The sequence below is a fragment of the Triticum urartu genome, chromosome 1A (assembly GCF_056163025.1).
Source record: "Triticum urartu cultivar PI428250 chromosome 1A, HENAU_Tu73, whole genome shotgun sequence".
Classification (NCBI taxonomy): Eukaryota; Viridiplantae; Streptophyta; class Magnoliopsida; order Poales; family Poaceae; genus Triticum; species Triticum urartu.
In genome coordinates this window covers 184,450,825-184,470,091 of record NC_141873.1, presented here as the reverse complement: position 1 = coordinate 184,470,091, position 19,267 = coordinate 184,450,825, and the positions used below count along the sequence as shown (strand labels likewise).

At 46.0% G+C, this 19,267-nt stretch overlaps 2 protein-coding genes and 1 long non-coding RNA gene across 4 annotated transcripts; 2 read left to right on the top strand and 1 right to left on the bottom strand.

Moving 5' to 3' along the window:
* Nucleotides 1-211: 211 nt before the first annotated feature.
* On the top strand, nucleotides 212-5,851 carry LOC147990548 (uncharacterized). The gene is made up of 4 exons (XM_087517020.1): nucleotides 212-624; nucleotides 1,513-1,706; nucleotides 2,856-2,905; nucleotides 5,512-5,851. The coding sequence occupies exons 1-4, from the start codon at nucleotides 482-484 to the stop codon at nucleotides 5,734-5,736; spliced, it is 612 nt and encodes a 203-aa protein (XP_087373146.1). The 5' UTR covers nucleotides 212-481; the 3' UTR covers nucleotides 5,737-5,851.
* On the bottom strand, nucleotides 3,014-5,007 carry LOC125554849 (uncharacterized). 2 transcript variants are annotated; one of them, XR_007304457.2, is made up of 4 exons: nucleotides 4,193-5,007; nucleotides 3,850-4,003; nucleotides 3,597-3,694; nucleotides 3,014-3,216 (listed from the first exon to the last, which is right to left on the bottom strand). It is a non-coding gene; the product is annotated as an uncharacterized LOC125554849 (long non-coding RNA). The 2 variants fall into 2 exon arrangements; XR_007304456.2 differs by having other exon boundaries at nucleotides 3,597-4,003.
* A 9,319-nt stretch (nucleotides 5,852-15,170) lies between the features above and the next one.
* Nucleotides 15,171-15,833, top strand: LOC147990547 (uncharacterized). Its single transcript, XM_087538280.1, has one exon. It carries the CDS (start codon nucleotides 15,171-15,173, stop codon nucleotides 15,831-15,833), a length of 663 nt encoding a protein of 220 aa, XP_087394406.1.
* Nucleotides 15,834-19,267: the final 3,434 nt, after the last annotated feature.

The following is a 19,267-nucleotide window of genomic DNA, read 5'->3' as shown; positions in this document are numbered from 1 at the left end:
TTGTACAAAACGAAGCCCCACAGCCACCTAAAAAAACCCGCAGTCCTTTCACCATGGTTGCTAAAAAAAAGTCTTCCTGTATCCCTAACCTTCTGACGCCCATCGCTTGCCATGGATCGCGCCGCCGCCCTGCTCCCCACCGATGTCGTCGCTCTCCCACCCATCCACTGCCCCTGCCCACTGCACCTACCCTCTGTTGCATTCCATCGCCTCCACCGCCACCGTGAACCATCTCTCTCCTTAGTCCTCTCTCTTGGACTAGCACGCTGCGGCGGATGCTTTCGGTCACGTGGAGGCGGCGCGGCAGGTCGAGGGAATGCGATTGAGGCGGATTGTGTCCCGTTCTCGATCTATCCTCACCTCCTCTTCCTCCTCTCCCATCGAACATCACACCGCACTCTCCTCTCATGCGGCAATCTATACCTATAGGCAATAACAATGGTCTCCTGTTGTGCCCCTCCACTCATCGGACCGCCGAGGCATGGAAGTACCCGGAGAAGTTGGTGCTCCGTGTAGCAAATTTGTGCCCCTCCACTCATCGGACCGCCGAGGCATGGAACTACCTGGAGAAGATGGTGCTCCGCGTAGCAAATTCGGCTGTGTTTTGAGAGGCTGCCAGGCAAGGTAATTTTCTTCTCTGAAGTTCTCTCATGAAACTTGGGTGGAATGGATTTGCGGGTGTGCTAGGTGTAGTGCCATTGGATTGCCATGTTAGTGGGCCGAATCTCCTTTCCTAGACACACGCTTGGGGGGTCAATACTACTACCCTTTGACTTTGCAATGGTGATTTGGATAGTTCTGTTTTTAAAAAATCATGGTGGTTTAGTTGGTTTGTTAACAGGTGCTTTAGTTAGGACTAATATTCGAAAAATGTCACCATACTGAATTTGGCAGAGGACAATACAATTATGTTATAATTGGTCATTTAGGTAGTTCTAAGAAATAGTTCATAGGCTCAACTACTATTTAGCTTACTACAATATAATTGTGTGGATTGTTGTTGATGAATAATACCCAATGCATTGCTTTCTATTGCCCAGAGTACTACAGTTTAGTATGCAGAACTTGAGCTTTGTTTGCCAAGAAAATGTCTGTGCTAATTCCTACAAGAAGGAGTAATTCATTCCCTGTCCAAGTATTTATTACTGATCATTGATGCTTCATCTGTTTATGCTGCAGAGACATGGTCACATGGATGATTAGCATCTTTTGGCAAAAGCATTTTAATTCGCTGAAGAAATGCTACTGCACCTATGACTACAAGCTTAGATGTCCAATCCTGATTTTTGAGGACCACTTTAGGATGTGATCATTAGTGCGTCTTCAAAGCTGCTTGACATAACATAACGTTTGATTTTTACTAATTTGGTCGAGCCTAAGCAATGTTAAGTAGACTTCACTGAATTCTTAATAAGGAAATTACACAATCTGATGTGTGTGCCATAGGATTAGTGTTGTTTGAATAATTTATTCTTCTTACCAATCAGGCTAATGATTTAACTGTCGATGCAGACGCTTTGCCAGATGTTCATCATCAATGTCGGTCAGGGGTTCAGGCACCTTTGGAACGCATGGCATCAGCCATATGGACCTGCATGGATGTGATAGTTTACTCAATCATTTTTATGCCTTCAACTACAGCTACCACACAACTTCATTGAGATTTGTTTTCTATAGGACCTGGATTAATAATCTCCAACAATATGGTAATGCTTGATGCTTCTTATATTTACTTTCAGATCTAAATACATTTGTGATTTTGTGTATGTTGCACTACGAAACTGTGTGTGCTAAACCAAACATGACATCTACGCATTTTCAGATATGCATGCATGTTTCAAAAGAATAAATCTAATATGTAGTATATACGAAGGTACTTAAAATGTTAGCATATATTGCCAACTCTTGAAAATATACGGTGCTCTTACTCTTTGCTTGCTGTGAACCTGGGGAGCTCGGAATGGAGTAGGTGTAATAATCAGTATATACCAGAACAATATTTCTGTGACATTATATATACTAACTTTGTGATAGTGGAGTATGTAATTTTTGAACTGGTTTGAATTCTTGCCGTGAACCTGGGGAGCTTGGGATGGAGTAGGTGTAATAATCAGTATATACCAGAACAATATTTCTGTGATATTGTATATACTGACTTTGTGATAGTGGAGTATGTACCATATTTTTGCCAGGGACTCTATAACATATTTTCAAACTGGTTTGAATAGCTGCCGCCAATTTTTATCTTCCTTGTGGTGTATGCTACCATCAAAAGGAGTATATAATACACTGCTCTTTGTGCACGGAAGTGTACATACAAAATTAAATCAAAAGGGTATATAACATACTTTTTAATGAAGTAAGTATATACTTTTTTGTGTGATGCAGTATATACAACATCTTTGTAAGGAGATATATAGTACTTTTTTGTGAACCAGTATATTATGTTTTTTAGTCAGTACATAATCTTTTATTCGATATACACTACTCTTCTTGAGTCGGTATATACTGCTGTTCTTGATATAAAGGGTAAAACAGCGTGCACATTTCATGCCACTGCCGTTGTCGACTAGATGGTGGTGCCGCCGTATGGATCTATCAGTGCATGCCACACCACCACCCTTTCTTATTGTCGCCGTTGTCGACGAGATTGGTGGTGCCGTCGCATGGATCGATCAATGCACATCACGCCACCGTTTTGTCAACATCGACGAGATGGTGGTGCTGTCTTATCCATCGATCAATGCACCTACTCATTAACATCGCATCCGCTATGTGACTAGCTGCGTCAGTGGCTTTGAACCTCGATCCAGATTGATTTCATGCAAAGCCTGTCATGTTTTCCTTTTGTACAGGAATAGGCAAGCACAAGAGAAGATTTGACAGTAGACGCTCATTGTTTGAGGTAAATACTCCTTCCATGCAAGCTGCAAATAATTTTCTTTTATCTTGACTAGGTAATTGCCCGTGCGTTGCTACGGGAGATCTTACAAACATGATATTTTGAGCAACATTAATAAGATACATAAGCATTGATTTAACACACAAGTGTCAAAGCAAGCATGAATAATGGACTGTAAACACCATGATAGCCAAACCGAAACTCTATTTCAGATTATTTTTCCTATGATGGAGCTGAAATATTCCTATATACTTGTAGGAATCATAAATCACTAAATCATCAGGAAGTCCCTCATAAATATAAGCTCTCACATTCTGCATTGCAAGTCAGAAAGCAAAAAATGATAATTAGTTTTCATTTCCAGTTTGCAAGACAGAAGATTATACATAACTGCTTATTGTACTCCCAAATAAAATTCAGTACTTTTTCCAAATAAAATTCAGTCAGGCACATTTGGTTCAATATATTTTTTAGCCACCTTATGTTTTCTTATGTTCAGGTGTGTCAGGTCATTCTTCCAGAATTGATATTAAATATCATGCTTGAACTTATTTTTGATGAAATTTCAAGACTATGCCTGAATACAATATAGCAAGACCAACTCGGCAACTCGGCCTACTGAATGTACATGGGTACCATTAATCGCGGACCTTTGCTGAGCAATTCAAGTAAGTTTAGAGGGGCCACATCTAACCGTTTAACATTTCTTTTACATTCTCCAAGGCTCCAATATCTGAGTGCGATAACACATGACACAAGGTTTGTCTCAAACTCATTATTTGTGACCAGGTCCTGAAAAAGAAAATAACTTAGATCAGTTTAATTTTCGCACTTCAAGAACCAGACTGTGATTATCCAAGATACCAAGAAAAAATTGCATATCTCATTTGCAGAACATAAATGATGGGAAGAATGATGTATGGTGTAATCCTATGCTATAGACTCACTGACGAACAAATAAGAAATCAAAAACTCATATGTGGTTGTCCTGGTTCAGCAGCCGTGCCCTGTTACACTCCTGTTTCGTCAGACGCGCCTTTTAGATTTGGGAGCCAACTCGCGGATGAAGATGGCAACAGAGCATGTTCTCCATGCACCATCCTAAAGAAATAACACCAAATATGATCATTAGGGAACAAATAAAATATTTGGTTGCTTTATTTGACGTTTAAGAATGAAATCTTCAGATGTAGCTGCACCTGTAACCATCTACATACCTTCTAACACAGCAATCCACTTGATTAGAGAAGAGGAAAAAACTCAAGCAATTATCTTGTACAGAAATATTACCTCATTGTATTTCCAATCCGTCTGTCCCCTCCCCTCCACTCCATCAGGGATATGTTAAAAGGCCAGCAAATCATGATTGCATCACTTGTATGACACTAAGTAAGAAAGGAATGATGATGTGGGACATGGGGTGCTACGGACAAACGCTGCCTCCTCCCAGCATAGAAGGGCCGCGGGGCGAGGGTACAACACAAGTCATGTGGTGCCACGGCGGTGTAGCTCTTCATTGGACGGACGCCACCGAGGAAAGGAGAAGATGGCCTCGTGCAGGCCACATCTTGGAGGCGGGGAGGATGGACTGCGGGATCGCCGTGGTAGGCGGCCTCGAAGACGACCGATCGATGTTTCCTATCGCCACACCCGCGAATCGTGTCACTGCCAGCAGTTTCGCCGACGCGGCCGCCAGATCTGGTAGAGAAGACAGGCTGGACCAACGTGGGGAGAGGGGAGGAGGTAGATGACCACGCCGCCATCAGATTGGTGGCCGACTGGCCGCCCCTTCCATCTTCCACGTTGCAAGGAGAGGGGACAAGGTCGATCCGATGCACGCCGGGCCGGGTGGATGGGGAGCGACGACGGCTCCAAGAGAGAGAGAGAGAGAGAGAGAGAGGAGTATGGGAGGTGTACTCTGACGGGGGTGTGGCGGCGGCTGTGCTTGGGGGATCGTGCTTGGGAGGGGAGGAGGCAGCGCCGAGCCGCCCAGGACGGAGGTGAGGTGGGGTGGATCGGTGCTATAGATGGGATTGCATCCCGATGTTTTCGGCAGGGACGATTGCGCGTGAAAAAAAAAACTTGAACCGAATGGTCGAAGGCGGACGAAACCGGCTGAGTAAGGGACCTAAGAGGGGAAACGGAACCTTACGGTTCTTTTAGGTAGTAGAGAAAACTGTAAATTTGTTTCAAAAAATTGTGTTAACAAATTTGTTGAATTATTACGTGGGGGAGATGTTCAACTAATAATATAAAAACAAGTGTAGGCTAGGGAAAAGATACAACATCATTAAGCGGCCGTATTACCAGAAAAGATTCCACGCTATTGTTGATGGCCCTAACGCTCTATAGTTCTTCCTCCAGGCCCGAAAGAGATCACTGCTTCTACACCGTTTCTTTCTCTCCTGGTTAGAAACAACCTCAACAATCTTGCGTCATGTCTCTCCCTTCAGCTATCTCCCACCCCATGGAAGCTAACCCATGTCTCTATCAAAACTAAGTTGGAGCATTCATCCGCTGTGCTAAAGGAGCTTATTGATCCAAAACTGTTTTCCTCATCTGTATCAGGTTCATTTTCTCACAATATTCTGTTCTAATTTTCCTTGCAGGTTTATCTTGAATACACATTAACTTTGGATTTGGGTTCAATTTGTTTTGTATCATGTGCTTGGATAGTGTTTGTGCTCTCCATGGATGCAATCCCGGCTCTTCTCACATATAACCTATGGATACCTCATGGAGATTGGTTGGAGCATAATCTTCTTACGTACAAGCTATGTATACATAATGGACAATGGTCGGAGTATAACGATGCTGATCAGGCGAGCTTATAAATTAACATGCTGTCTAAGTAGATGACAGCAGCATGGAGGAGCCTAATGTCAGTTGTCAATGTCGTCGCTGGTCAAGTTACTAATAAATTTTTGTATCGACAAAACATGTCTAAGACCCTCTATGGGAGAGTTAACATCTTCAAGTCTTCAGTTACGGCTGATGTTGTTGCTTGATCTCCTGTTCAAGGAAGTTCCTTGCGAAGATGCCATGTCTTGGCTGGGGTAGGTTAGAGAATTGAGTTCTCATGAATTTGCTTCTAACCCTTTTTAGCCAACATATAGTGCAGATAGTTAGACTGTGAAACACTTAACAATGAAGCTCTTTGTGAACTACTAAAACATTGAGGGTTTCTGTTATAAATCCGAATATCTATTTTTCACGAACAATTTGTTTGCAAAAGCAAAGGCAATGTGAGAACTACTAATGCTTAAGTGTCGCTGCTCCTGAACTTCTGATTTTCTGTCAATTGTGTGTGACAACTACTAAATTGAAGGTTAAATAGATGGCATGTGAAATACTCGGTGCTATCAACTAGGAGTCATAGCATTGGCAGGGTAAGTGAAGTTATACTCTGTCGATATTATCATCTACACAGAAGAACTCACATATATTTTCTATTCATATACACTTTTTGTGACTATGTAATTCTCAAATAAGATAGTTTCAAATGGTTTATATCTCCAAATTGAAGACCACCTTTTAATAATGTTGTGGTGTGTGTTTAGGTGATTCAATATAAATCACAGTTTACTTCTCCATATAATGTACTCCCTTTGATCCATTTTAATTGTTGCTGATTTAGTAATGGCGACAATTAATATGGATCAGAGGGAGTACTGATTTTTGCTGCTTTGAACAAGGTAAGAGGTCTGTATAATGATGGTCTTCTCTTTTTGCGAGAATGATGACTTCTCATGCCGAGCGAAATATATTTTAATGCTTTTATTAAACTAACCACAAATCTGAATGTGGTCATGTATTTAGGTAATGGTATGTAGCTGTGTTTGGTTGTTTCAACAAAAAAAATGAATGTTGGTTTCTTATGTTTGCACACTCACGCGATAGAGAGCTTTTCTGATATGAAACTTTTTGGAAATGCCAAGATGTGTGGAGAGTTTACAATCTTTGGTGATCTTAAGAGAAATTAAGATTCTAGGAGAAAATTTAAGTAATAATGTTTCTGATCAAGATGTATCTGTTTACGTAAATTGTATTGCATAATAACTATTCGAAGACATTACCTTGATGTCTGGTCTTATATAGTTTTTTTGTTTATGTTTTTTTAATGGATGTTGTATCAACTTCGCACATGTACTATAATTTCATTACAAAGGACAATCTAGCATAATAGTTAACGCAAGATGGTCATGTCACTACTCCAAATCTCTGTAGGAACTCTACAGGATAGGATTTGCAAAGGAAAAAAATAATCCTTTGAAGCCCTTCGGTTTATTGGAATGGATTCCTATTCCTATGTAGGATAGGAATCAATCCTTCATAATTTGGAGGAAAAAACATTAGCCTAGACTCAATGGGAAAATTTCTATCTTATGCACCAAATGGCATCTCCAAATGGCATCCCTTTCTCTATCGGAATTGAGATGTATGTCATTTCACTTCCTATGATTTTTCTATTCCTATAAAATTTCTATCCTATGAACCAAAGGAGGCATAAATTTATGAAATATTATTTATTCTCCAATCTATCATGTCCGCTTATTTTCTCTTCCATTGTCTGTTTGATGAATAAGCTTGCACTATATTGAATGAAGTTTAATTATCATGATCTAGAGAAATAAGAATGTTACACTCCCTCCGATCCACATTAATTGTTGTTGATTTAGTACAAGTATTGTTTAACTTTAATCATATAAGATGTTTCTAATTATATGAAATGATCTTTTAGTCGTTGGATGGTAGAATAGAATACAAAAGATATGCTTATTTTTTTGCATATGCAATATATGTTCACAAAGCACGTAAGTTGCATTACTGCCTCACGTTGATGACATTATATCTAAACATTTAACAATGTTTCTTTTGGTGATATTCCAAATAAATATTTACCATCTAGGTAACGAAACATATTTACGGCTGAAATTACATTGATTAACTTAGACACTCACATGTATTTGTGTTTACCAATGGTTAAAGTTACTTTCATTGCTTCTGGAGCGTGTTCCAATATATTTACATATGTTTCAATTGTTCTGTGCAAGTAGGCACTTATATTAATATGTGGGTTACACCATAGATAATTTGTGTATATTACATACAAATAAAATATGAAGTGAAATATAAAGTGAGAAAATGACAAATTGTTAAAACTAGCCCGTGCAGATGCACGGGTTCACGACTAGTGTATCTAATTTGTTGTTTGTGTATGCTTTATCATCACTGGTGCCAAACTATAATGCCAAGTGGATATATTCGGCTGTAATTTTTTTATTGTATAGTGTAGGATTATTGTACGTTTCTATGCCTTAGTCTTTTTATTGTACTAGCAAAAATACCCGTGCGTTGCTACGGGAGACACAATTGATGTGTATTAATTTAGTTAGAATTAAATAAGCAAAACACAATGATTGTTCATGCGAAATTTAAAGCGCACCAAAATTTTAGACCCACACAATAGGAAGTTATATACGGATTCCAAATGAACTTGAATTTTCTATATAGAGCTATGATTCATCGTCATATTCTAAGTTAAAATTGAACTGGTTATCTTCTCCCGACTTGAAATATATTCCATGATGGTTGTAGATGTGGTGTTGGCATGTATTGGGTGGCTGGTGAGCACCAATTGTCCGTGCTGCTGTCACACAATATTAACAAAATAAAAAAAGTGGAAATACGCATTTTACACAAACAATTCTAAGAAACAAAAATAGTAGGTATCAAGCTCTAGAGGTCCTAAAACATGGTTTCAATTGTAATAAGGAAAAGACGTACTGCCTTATCTTTCTAAATAACATTAAAAAGCATAAATAATGAGATGACACGGTTGGTTGACATATTAATACATTTTATGGAAGACTTTAATTGACTCGGTAGCAGGCAATTTGCTTTTATTATTGGGCATGTAGAGATCGATAAGAAAAAAAATGTTGTTAGTGTCGATACAAACGGCCATCGTTGCAACCGGAGAAACAAAAAATTATACATTTCTAGAGGTACATTGTTGTTGCTAATTCTTCCTTTCGTCACCATTGTAAATGGTGGTCTAGTTTGTCCGGATCACACAATCCTCCTCAACCATCTTCAAATATTCAGCCCATAATCAAATCATTCCTTTCCGGATCATACAGTCAACCGTCTTCAAGTATTCAGCACACAATCTTTTTTACCTTATTAAGGATCCCATCCATTTAAATATTCTGGCAAGGCCACCACAATCCTTCCTTACCTTATTAAGGATCCCATCCATTCAAATATTCTTCTGAGCCCACACCATCCTTCCTTTGAATTAGTCATATATTTAGCCACAATAATTAGCTGCCCTTTTTTCACAGCTATTTGTTAATTACTGCGACAGTTGTATATTAACTGGTTTGATTGTGTTCAAAATTGCGAGGTGGGACTATTCTTCACGCAATATGTCTGTGTCAGTTGGTTGTTCTGGCAGAAAGAATTAGACAGATCCCACGCTCGATTCTGCATTGTAGTAGGGTTTTGTTTTTAGACATAGGTTTTTTTTCTTTCTCCAAGACCTAAGATAAGAAAGCTTGCACCTAGCCCATAAGGAAGGCCCATGTTTTTTGTGGCTAGTTAGATGGGCTGGCGTGGCTGCCTGTACCCAGACGTACAATTCTTTTAAAATTCGATAGAGAAGAGGAGACGTGGAGCGAGGTAGGATAGAAAATAGTACCACTTCGTAGGAACCGGCAAAAGAGACCATGTAGGGAAGAAGTGAAAAAAAGAATGATGATGAACCTGACTGAGTCAATCCGTACTTTATTATTATTAGAGAAAGATTATTATTATCAACCCAACGTAGGAATTATGCCCGTGCGTTGCAACGAAAGATAAAAAAATTCGTCACATTAATGCATAAAATAAGAACACTAAGCATGATGAACTGTGGATTTATCTTACCTACCTATCCATGCCTAGCTTTTGATGATAAATTGTGAATTTATCTAACCTACCAAATATGTCCATTTATTGAATTTTTTAGGATACAAAAAAATATTATTTATTGAATATATTTTACACAGAGATATATATCTTCATATGAAACAACGGTGCTGCATCTTGTTGACTCCCGACTTGGCTTGCCTCCAGGCTGCTTGTGAACGTATATAAACAAGTGGGATCGTTTTATGGGAGCAAGGCGATACTATAACGTTAGTTGTACCAACAATCGGAGGTGCAACCGTGCATGGTTCAAGTTTTTTTTAGCATCTGTTTGGCGCACTATTTTTTTTCCTTTATTAGCCAACCTCTGACGTCAACCCAAAACTAACTGCCTAATCAAAGCCCAAGAGTGGGTCGAAGCCCATCAAACGGCCAGTAGCCAAGGCCCAGCCTAGGTCGACCTCCTCATCACTTCGCTAGACATGCTCACTACTAGACACGGTCTTTCCATCGATCTCAAGTTGCCAAGCTAGCGCCGCCACCTGCTTGCCGGCTCCACCGCCTCTTCTCATTTCTTCCACGTCCTTTTCCGTCGACCTCACCGGCTCCCGGGGCTCTGCCTCTCAACCATCGAGACCCTGAAGCGAGCGGCAATGTCCACCGTTGCGGACGTCCCTGACAACATCCACTTCTCCATGGCAAATGTCTTCACACACCGACGACCACCTTCCTGTAGTTCCTCTTACCTCCATGCTCCTGTGCCAGCGCGCATCTGACGCCGTCCCAACCACACCCGCATGCATCGACCACCTCTAGCATGCTGGCTGCTCCTGCCACAAAGCTCTTTCTCCCGATGAGTTCAGCGTCACTAGCCTCTGTGCGACCTCTCCACGACACGTCTTCTGCCGCCCCGGTTCGCGTCAGCCCCGATCTTTCTGCGTGTTCCGGCACCTCGCATGCACCGCCAGCCAGCGATGGTGGCTGCTCGTCATGTGCCTTGCACCACAAAACTGTCGGGTGAGAAGAAAGAAAAACAAAACAGTAGGCAAGACAAAATGTTTTGAACTTACAAAAGTACTGCGGGTTAATTACTCAAAAACAGAAGGACTTCTTTGAAAAATGCTATGACGGTGAACCCGACAGACTCAACCCGTGCTTTATTATTAGGGAAAGATAGTGTATGTTTTTAGAGGCGATAGTATAGAGTAGGATAATTCTTGAATTTGGTATATCGTTCAAACGGGGGCCCACACACCCAAACATTTCCTGGATGCCGTACAAATGAACAAACGTGTGTAATCAAAGCAGGCATTAATTGGGCTGGTCAAAATAATATTAAGTGGATCCCAAATGATGTGGCCCACCGTAACAACGACTCTTAGCAGGCCGTTAATAGGCCAAAAGCTCGATAGGGCCGCATAAATGGAAATGGCCTGCAGTCCTGTAGCAGGCCGAAATAGATTTCAATTTTGTTTCGTCCCTTTTACTTTACGGGCCAGTAAGAGGCCGAAAGTGTTATGGGGTAGAGGAGGCCCAATTTGTAAACTAGGCTGTTAACAGGCTGAAAGTCGCGCTGGGCTGGAATGATGCCTTGCAGAACGTGGGCCCCTAATGGACCTAAAGTCAAAGACCCAACTGTTGTGCAGGCCGTTAACAGGCCGAGAGACAAAATGGGCTAGGATTTGGCCCATTTACCGAATGGGCCGATTACAGGCCTAATGTCACGGCGGGCTAGAATTGGCCCAACTGTAGAATGGGTCGAGAAAGGGCCGAAAGATGTTCCGGGCCGTTAACGGGCTGGAACTAACGATGGGCCGCTAACAGGCTGAAAGAAGCTTAGGCCGCAATTGGGCCCAAAGATGTAGCGGGCCGTTAACGGGCTAAAGCTGATGATCGGCTGGAAATTGTCAAATGTAGAATGGGCCTTTGATGGGCCAATTCTGTGTAACTTGTATGGGCCATGCTTGTAAATGGGCCTGACTCAAGTAGGCCGCTAATGGGCCGGCCCGCTTATTTTGACAGGCCCGGCCTTTTCACTGGAATGGGTCTCTGTTGGGCCGTGCCACGTGTCGATGTATCATAGGCGCCTCCTGTCCAATGAATGGATGATATCTGTCCCAACGGTGAGCCAGCACGTGTTTCCTCCGGCCAATGAGAATTTTACATGTGGAAAATCCTCATTGGTCTGGGCTGTTAGCAGGTTATCGGATCCAAAACCGGACCCAGTAGCTTAATGGCGACCCGTTACGGTGGATGCCATGTGTCGGTCACCCTTGACGAAAGCACTTCTGTGATGCGTGATTTATCGTCATGGAAGTGGACACTTATGTATGATAATTTTCGTAATGTCGTGGAACACTTCTATGATAGCACATGTATGAGTATCTTGATTCAGTCATAAAATTGTCATGGATGTACATGCATGACAGAAAATGTGATCTACTGTGACAAACACGTATCATCACGGAAGTGTCTTTTTTTGTAGTGCATCAGGGTACGGTGCTCTTCCACAACGGAAGCACGTTGAAGCGCTTCCCTCAACGCGTCCGACATCTTCGGGTGGATAGAGGTCGAGGGTTGAGTCGACGCTCCCCCTTCCCTTAAAGGGGGCTGCTCGCTCGACTCCGGAGCCACGTGGGTCTCCGGAGTCGTATTCGGCTGGGGGCCAGACTGATCCGGGCCCCCGTCATTAGTTTCCATGGGGATAGTGTCCCCCATGTTTTCAACAGCCGAGGCATTACCCTCTGGCACCGTTTTAGCGGCCTTCTGCACCTCCCCCTAGCCTGGAGAAGTCCTTTGTTACAACACCTTGGTGTCATCCACGGCTCGTGGCGGAGAGGCTCGCGGAGGCGTTTCGCTCTCCATCATCTCCAGCGCCTGTGAGTTTCCGAAGACGACGATTGTTGGGGGAGATCACGGGCTGGACTAAAAACACGTAAATAAAATATTATCCTATGATCTGTAAAAGACCAGATGTAGGTATAGTATCTTTGAATACTTATGATTCGGTGGGGGGATTCGGCCTTAGGCGCCGCTCGGGGATGATTTTGGTGTCCGATTCAGAATCATTTAAAAGGGAAATCTTCCCCTTCTTGGACACCTCTGCTTCTAGGTCCGCGAAAGCCGACCTTTTCTTCTCTCCCTTGAGGGGAGAATTGCTCTCCTCCTCTTCCTCCTCATCTTCATCTCCTTCGTGGGGGGAGAGAACCTCAGTGTCTTCGGACGCGATGTCCGAAGTACCTTTACGGCGGAGGCCACTTCTGTTCTCCTTGCCCTTCTTCTTGGCCTTCTTCTCCGGTGCCTGGTACGGCGCTGGAACCAGCATCTTCGTTAGCAGAATAGTTGGGTCTTTGGCAGCGGAGCTGGACATTTGGTCCGCTCCGCTTTCTTTGTCCAGCCATGAAGGACAAAAGGAAGGCTTAACATACTCCTCGAATCTACAAGTAGAGGTTATGTTCGCAAATCTGAAAACTTACTGGAGTGGCCAAGGCTGAGGTCTTCGGCCGTTCCCGTCCATGATTTCTGGGCCTTGAAAAGCAGCTTCTAGATTTCTTTGTGCGTCATGCCGAAGAAGTGCTGCAAGGTCCGAGGGCTGGCCATCTTGAACTCCCACATATGGAGAGTCCGACGCTGGCAGGGGAGATTCCGGCGAAAAAGTATCACCTGGATCACATCAGCAAGGCTGGTGTTCTTCTCTATCACGCCCTTGACGTGCTTCTGCAGCGTCGTCACCTCATCGGACGATGCCCAGTCTAGGCCCTTTTTAACCCACGATGTGAGCCACATTGGAGGCCCATATTTGAACTAAGGAGTAGCGGCCCATGTGGCATCACGAGGTTCTATGACATAGAACCAGTCCTTTTGCCATCCCTTCACGGTCTCCATGAAGGCCCCTGGGGCCAAGTGACGTTGGGGAGCTTGCTCACCATGGCGCCGCCGCACTCCGCGTGTTGACCATCGACCAGTTTTGGCTTCACATTGAAGACCTTCAGCCATAATCCGAAGTGGGGGGGGATGCGAAGGAACGTCTCACACACGACGATGAACGTCGAGATGTGGAGGAAGAAATTTGGGGCTAGATCGTGAAAGTCTAGCCCGTAATAGAACATGAGCCTGCGGACAAAAGGGTGAAGAGGAAACCCTAGTCCACGGAGAAAGTGGGGGATAAATACCACCCTCTCATTAGACTCCGGAGTGGGGACGACCTGCTTTTCGGCAGGAAGCCAGTGGACAGTTTCCGCGGCCAAGTACCCCACTTCCCAGAGTTCCTTGATGTTCTCCTCCGTGATGGAGGAGGCCATCCAGTTTCCTTGAGCGCCAGATCCGGACATGGCTGGAGTGTTTGCTGGGGACGTAAAGAATTGAACTCAGGAGCTGGAGCTCGAGGGTGGATGGGCTGAGGAGGAAGAAGGCGTGGCGTAAAAAGATGGATCTTTATGTCCTTATAAAGGTAGTGAATATCAAGCGCCCCCACGATCCTTAAAACTCGCCTATTCCCAAGGGATCGTGCTAACGGCACGGTTGGATTACCCAAACCCGTATTGATGAGAAGCCTGTAATAAGGGGACACGATCTCTGTTTTGACAAGACGTGTCAATGAGGACCGCGCCTCGAAATACGAAGTGGGAGGCTAAAAAACGGTTCAAAATAATAATAACAAGGCGAGAACATAACGTCTCGCCGGAAAAGCTGTCCATGGACAGGACTTTTTTTGTTCAAGTGTTTTGCCCTTGTGGTTCAGGGTTGTGGCTGTTATACGTAGCCAAACATAGTTCTATTGACCTACTTCTTTGGAGTATTCGGAGGAGGAACCCACCTTGCAATGCCGAAGACAATCTGCGGGACGGACACATCGTCATTGAAGCCTAGTTTAGGGGCTACTAAGGGAGTCCTGGATTAGGGGGTCCACGGGCGCCCGGGCTATGTGATATGGGCTGGACTAATGGGCCAAGGAGATACAAGATAGAAGGCCTTCCCCGTGTCCGGATGGGACTCTCCTTTGCGTGGATGGTAAGCTTGGCATTCGTATGTGAAGATTCCTTTCTCCGTAAACCGACTTTGTACAACCCTAGGCCCTCCGGTGACTATATAAACTGGAGGCTTTAGTCCGTAGAGGCAAACATAATCATACATGCAAGACATCTAGGGTTTAGCCATTACGATCTCAAGGTAGAAACTCTTGTAACCCCTATACTCATCAAAGTCAATCAAGAAGGAAGTAGGGTATTACCTCCATCAAGAGGGCCCAAACCTGGGTAAACATCGTGTCCCCTGCCTCTTGTTACCATCGATCTTCAGACGCATAGTTCGGGACCCCTACCCGAGATCGGCCAGTTTTGACACCGACGACGAGCACATGGTGGCGTACCTCGCAGAGGTACGCAAAATGGAGAAGCAATTCTTGGGCCTAGAACTGCAGCATGTGCTGCGCGACACAAACAAGGAAGCTGATGATATCGCCAAGAGGGCGTCAAGGCGTCAGCCCCGGGAGCCTGGCGTCTTCGAGGAGCGGCTCTTCAAGCCTTCAGCGGCCCCTCCGGCTGCGGAGCCTATGCCGCCTCAGGAGGAGCTCCCCCCACCACCAACCTCAGGAGCTCCCGCCTGCAGCCCGACCTCAGGAGCACGCCTGCTCCTCGCGCTTGAACCCCTGGAGGGGTGCTGGACTGAAGAATTCAAGGCATACCTACTACAAGACGCCCTGCTAGAGAAGGAGGAGGACGCGGAGCGCGTAGCTCGGCAGGTTACAGCCTACTGCATCCAGGACCGTGAGCTGCATCGAAAACGACCGAATGATGTTTCCTTGCGATGCATCTCCAGGGAGCAGGGGCGTGAGCTGTTAGTTGACATACACGGCGGAGACTACGGGCATCACTCGTCGTTGCGCACCTTGGTGGGCAAGGCGTTCCGCAATGGATCCTATAGGCCCACGACACTCAACGACGCAGCCGAGCTGGTGAAATCCTGCGAGGCCTGCCAGTTCCATGCCAAGCAAATCCACCAGCTTGCTCAGGGCCTCTAGACCATCCCTCTCTCGTGGCCATTTGCAATCTGGGGGCTAGATATCCTGGGTCCATTCCCTTGAGCACCCGAGGCCTACCGCTACCTCTACGTCGCCATCGACAAGTTCACCAAGTGGGCGGAGGTGGAAGCCATCCACACCATCCCAGCCGGCACCGCAGTTAAGTTCATCAAGGGCCTCATGAGTCGGTTCGGAGTCCCTAATCGCATCATCACCGACAACGGCTCGCAGTTCACTAGCAATCTCTTCAAAACATATTGTGCTAATCTTGGAACGCAGATATGCTACGCCTCAGTGGCACACCCTAGGAGAAACGACCAAGCTGAGCACGCCAACACGGAGGTACTGAGAGGTCTCAAGACAAGGACCTTTAAGAAGAAGCTCGAGGCCTGTGGCAGGGGCCGGCACGACGAGCTCTAGTCCGTGCTGTGGTCCATCTGCACCACCGCCACCAAGCCAATAGGCGAGACCCCGTTCTTCCTCGTCTACGGAGCCGAAGAGGTTCTCCCTCACGAGGTCAAGCCTCGCTCCACGCGGGTGTTGGTGTTTGACGAGGCATGTCAGGAGGCCATGCGGGGCATGGACCTCGTGCTGGTGGAGGAACGCCGCCGGCAAGCCTCACTCCGAGCAAAAAGGTACTAGCAGGCGCTGCGATGGTAGCACTGCCGTAGTGTCCGCTCCGAGATGCTCGAGGTGGGCGATCTCTTCCTGAGGTGGGTGCTCTCCAGGGAAGGGCTGCATAAGCTCTCACTCATGTGGGAGGGCCTGTTTAGGATTTCCCGAGTCTTCAGGCCTAGCGTTGTGTGCTTGGAGACATAGGACGGGATCCCCATCCAGAACGCCTGGAACATTCAGCACCTCCGGAAGTTATACCCACGAAGCAAGGCCGAGTGCATGTGAAGGTCTCCGCTCGTGACACTCTCACGTAATAGTGAGTGGGGCTGTACATGCCCTGGAGTCTTCGGAGTGCCGCCCTCGAGCCTCGGGGGCTCCCTCCCATGTCCTAGTGGCAGCACTTAGCTCCGCGCTGGTAAGAAGACTAGACTAGGTGCCGGACGTGGCTGTTCATTTGCTTTCTATAGCTGGTTGCAGCCTTTTTGTGAAATTTGGAGTTCTGGCGTTTGTCGATTGCTTGGTTGAGCCCCCTTCTCCTCTACTTCTTCGCTCACTTCTTTGTTTTGCGTCAGGGAGGACGACAGTTGCCTGACGCTCTCCCTCTTTGGCCCGCGCGGGGGCTGGGTAGGTGTGTGCGCGCGCTGGGCTAGCCTAAACCACGGACACACCTCGCCAAAGCCATGTTGCCCCAGAGCTTCGGCTCCCTTGATCTGCGCGAGGCGCCCTTGATTGAGCTCGTGATTGGCGCACCCTCCTAAGTCTGTGCCCCATGGGTACCCTGACGCGGTGCGCTAAGCCATGATTAGCCCATGCCTGAGGGCTCGCTTAAGGAGGAGTAAGGCACCCAACAGATGACATAACAAACTCTACAGCTTACTGACGCCTCCTGAGGTCAGTGGCTCACGATTCGGCAATAAGGAGGCCTCACTAGATGCCAGGAGCCCCCCCCCCCCCCCGAGACAGGAAACTACCCCGAGCGTATCAAGCTAAGACACCCCCTTCTTTTGCATCTACGTGGAACACGAACAACGTCGGAGCAATAAGCATAACATAGTAGCATAGGGATCACAGTTCATTACACGCCCCAGCAGGGCATCTACCTTTTTCAAAATGCAGGAAGAAAGGAAAGGTCAAACAAAAGCAGCCCGCATGACCGCGGTAGCTGATGAGGCGTGGCTCTGAGGGCCTCCCAGACTCAGCTCAATCTGAGTCCCTCTCGTGCGTCACCGCCGCACGGCGGCGAGACGACCCGCCGCCGTCCTCGAATCGGGCCCGGCAGCGAGGCAGCTAGTCATAACCGCCGCTGCTAGTGCTCTCGTTGGTGGAGAAGCTGTCGCCGCTGGGCGAACCGCGGACGCCGCCAAGGGCAATCTTGCCCTCGGCTTCGTCACGGCTGTCGCCCAGACCGAGCTCACCGTCGCCTCCGCTGTCTTCAGGGCAGCACCCTGCGCGGCGACTGTCGGTGTCAAAACCGGCAGATCTCGGGTAGGGGGTCCTGAACTGTGCGTCTAAGGATCGATGGTAACAGGAGACAGGGGACACGATGTCTACCCAGGTTCGGGACCTATTAATGGAGGTAAAACCCTACGTCCTACTCTTGTTTATATTGATGGAGTATCAAGTACAGAGTTGATCTACCTCGAGATCATATGTTGTGGTCTAAAACCTAAGGGTATGGTGAATAATATCATAATCGTCTATTGACTAGCCTAGGCTCGGCTTATATAACATACAATAGGCCTAGGATAACAAGAGTCCTAGTCGAATACGTCAGTGGAGAGGAGTCCTTGTCTTGATCACCAAGTCTTGTGGAATCTTCCTCGTATATGTCTTCGGCTGTCCGAACTGGCCCATGAGTAAACAGCCATGAGGGTCCTCGGCCCAATCCAATTGATCGGGAGACGACGTGGTGAGTACCCGCTAGTCTAGGACACCGTCAGTAGCCCCCTGAACCGGTCTTCAAGTTAGGAACGCTCCTCGGTTCTTCCGAACTATTCTTCGTCTTCGGTCGCCGATCTTGAAAATTGGTTCAACAAATCTTCCCATCTACGGGTATCCGAGGAGCCCTTTAAGTCTTCGACCTTTATCAATGCCTCGTTATTTTTACGCCACACCTCGGGTTTGTAGTTTTTCCCGGGCGGCAGTGTTCTCTTGTGTCCGAGCTCCAATGCCGTAGTATATTCGAGGTATCTTTTGCAGACGAGCACCAACGCCGGACTGCTTCCGAGCACCAACGCCCGAATGTATCCGATCTCCAACGCCAGACTATGTCCAAGCTCCAATGCTGGACTATATCTGAGGTGTCATAAATCACCTTGGTTCAAAAAAGTTGAAGGAGCTTAGCCGAGCTTAATGCTGGAAATTCCCTCTATGGAGCCAGCCACTAGCGCCCGAGCTTTATGCCGGACTGCTTCCGAGGTGGTGCACCACCCCGACTGCGGGCTGATTTTTGTCAATATTTTTGTTTGGTGCAATTTATTCTCTACCGAGATTTATAGCCAGTAGCCCTCAAGGTTTGTATCGGTCTAAAACCCGAGATGCACCTGAAGGATGACATAACACCGCTAATCCCAGTAGCCCCTGAGACTCAGGTTGATTCACAAAATCGGCCTGAGGATCAACTCCTAGCTCGGAGGAATACTTCGGGACAGAAAAAGCGGTGTGCAAATTCCTCGAGACTCAGGTTGGGTGTGGCCGACCAACCTGAGGAACATAATCTCCTACAAAGCTATATTGCACTTTAAATTTTCTGCACTAGATTTGTCAATGCAGTAGCCCCCGAGACACTGGTCGGGTGGCAACATCAGATCAGGGGATCT

Bases quoted from the DNA above. Each gene is read 5' to 3' on its own strand.
- LOC147990548 (XM_087517020.1), top strand. From the start codon at position 482: ATGGAAGTACCCGGAGAAGTTGGTGCTCCGTGTAGCAAATTTGTGCCC. The intron at 625-1,512 runs GTAATTTTCTTC...CTGTCGATGCAG, and splicing joins TTGAGAGGCTGCCAGGCAAG to ACGCTTTGCCAGATGTTCAT. The intron at 1,707-2,855 runs GTAATGCTTGAT...CCTTTTGTACAG, and splicing joins TAATAATCTCCAACAATATG to GAATAGGCAAGCACAAGAGA.
- LOC147990547 (XM_087538280.1), top strand. From the start codon at position 15,171: ATGGTGGCGTACCTCGCAGAGGTACGCAAAATGGAGAAGCAATTCTTG.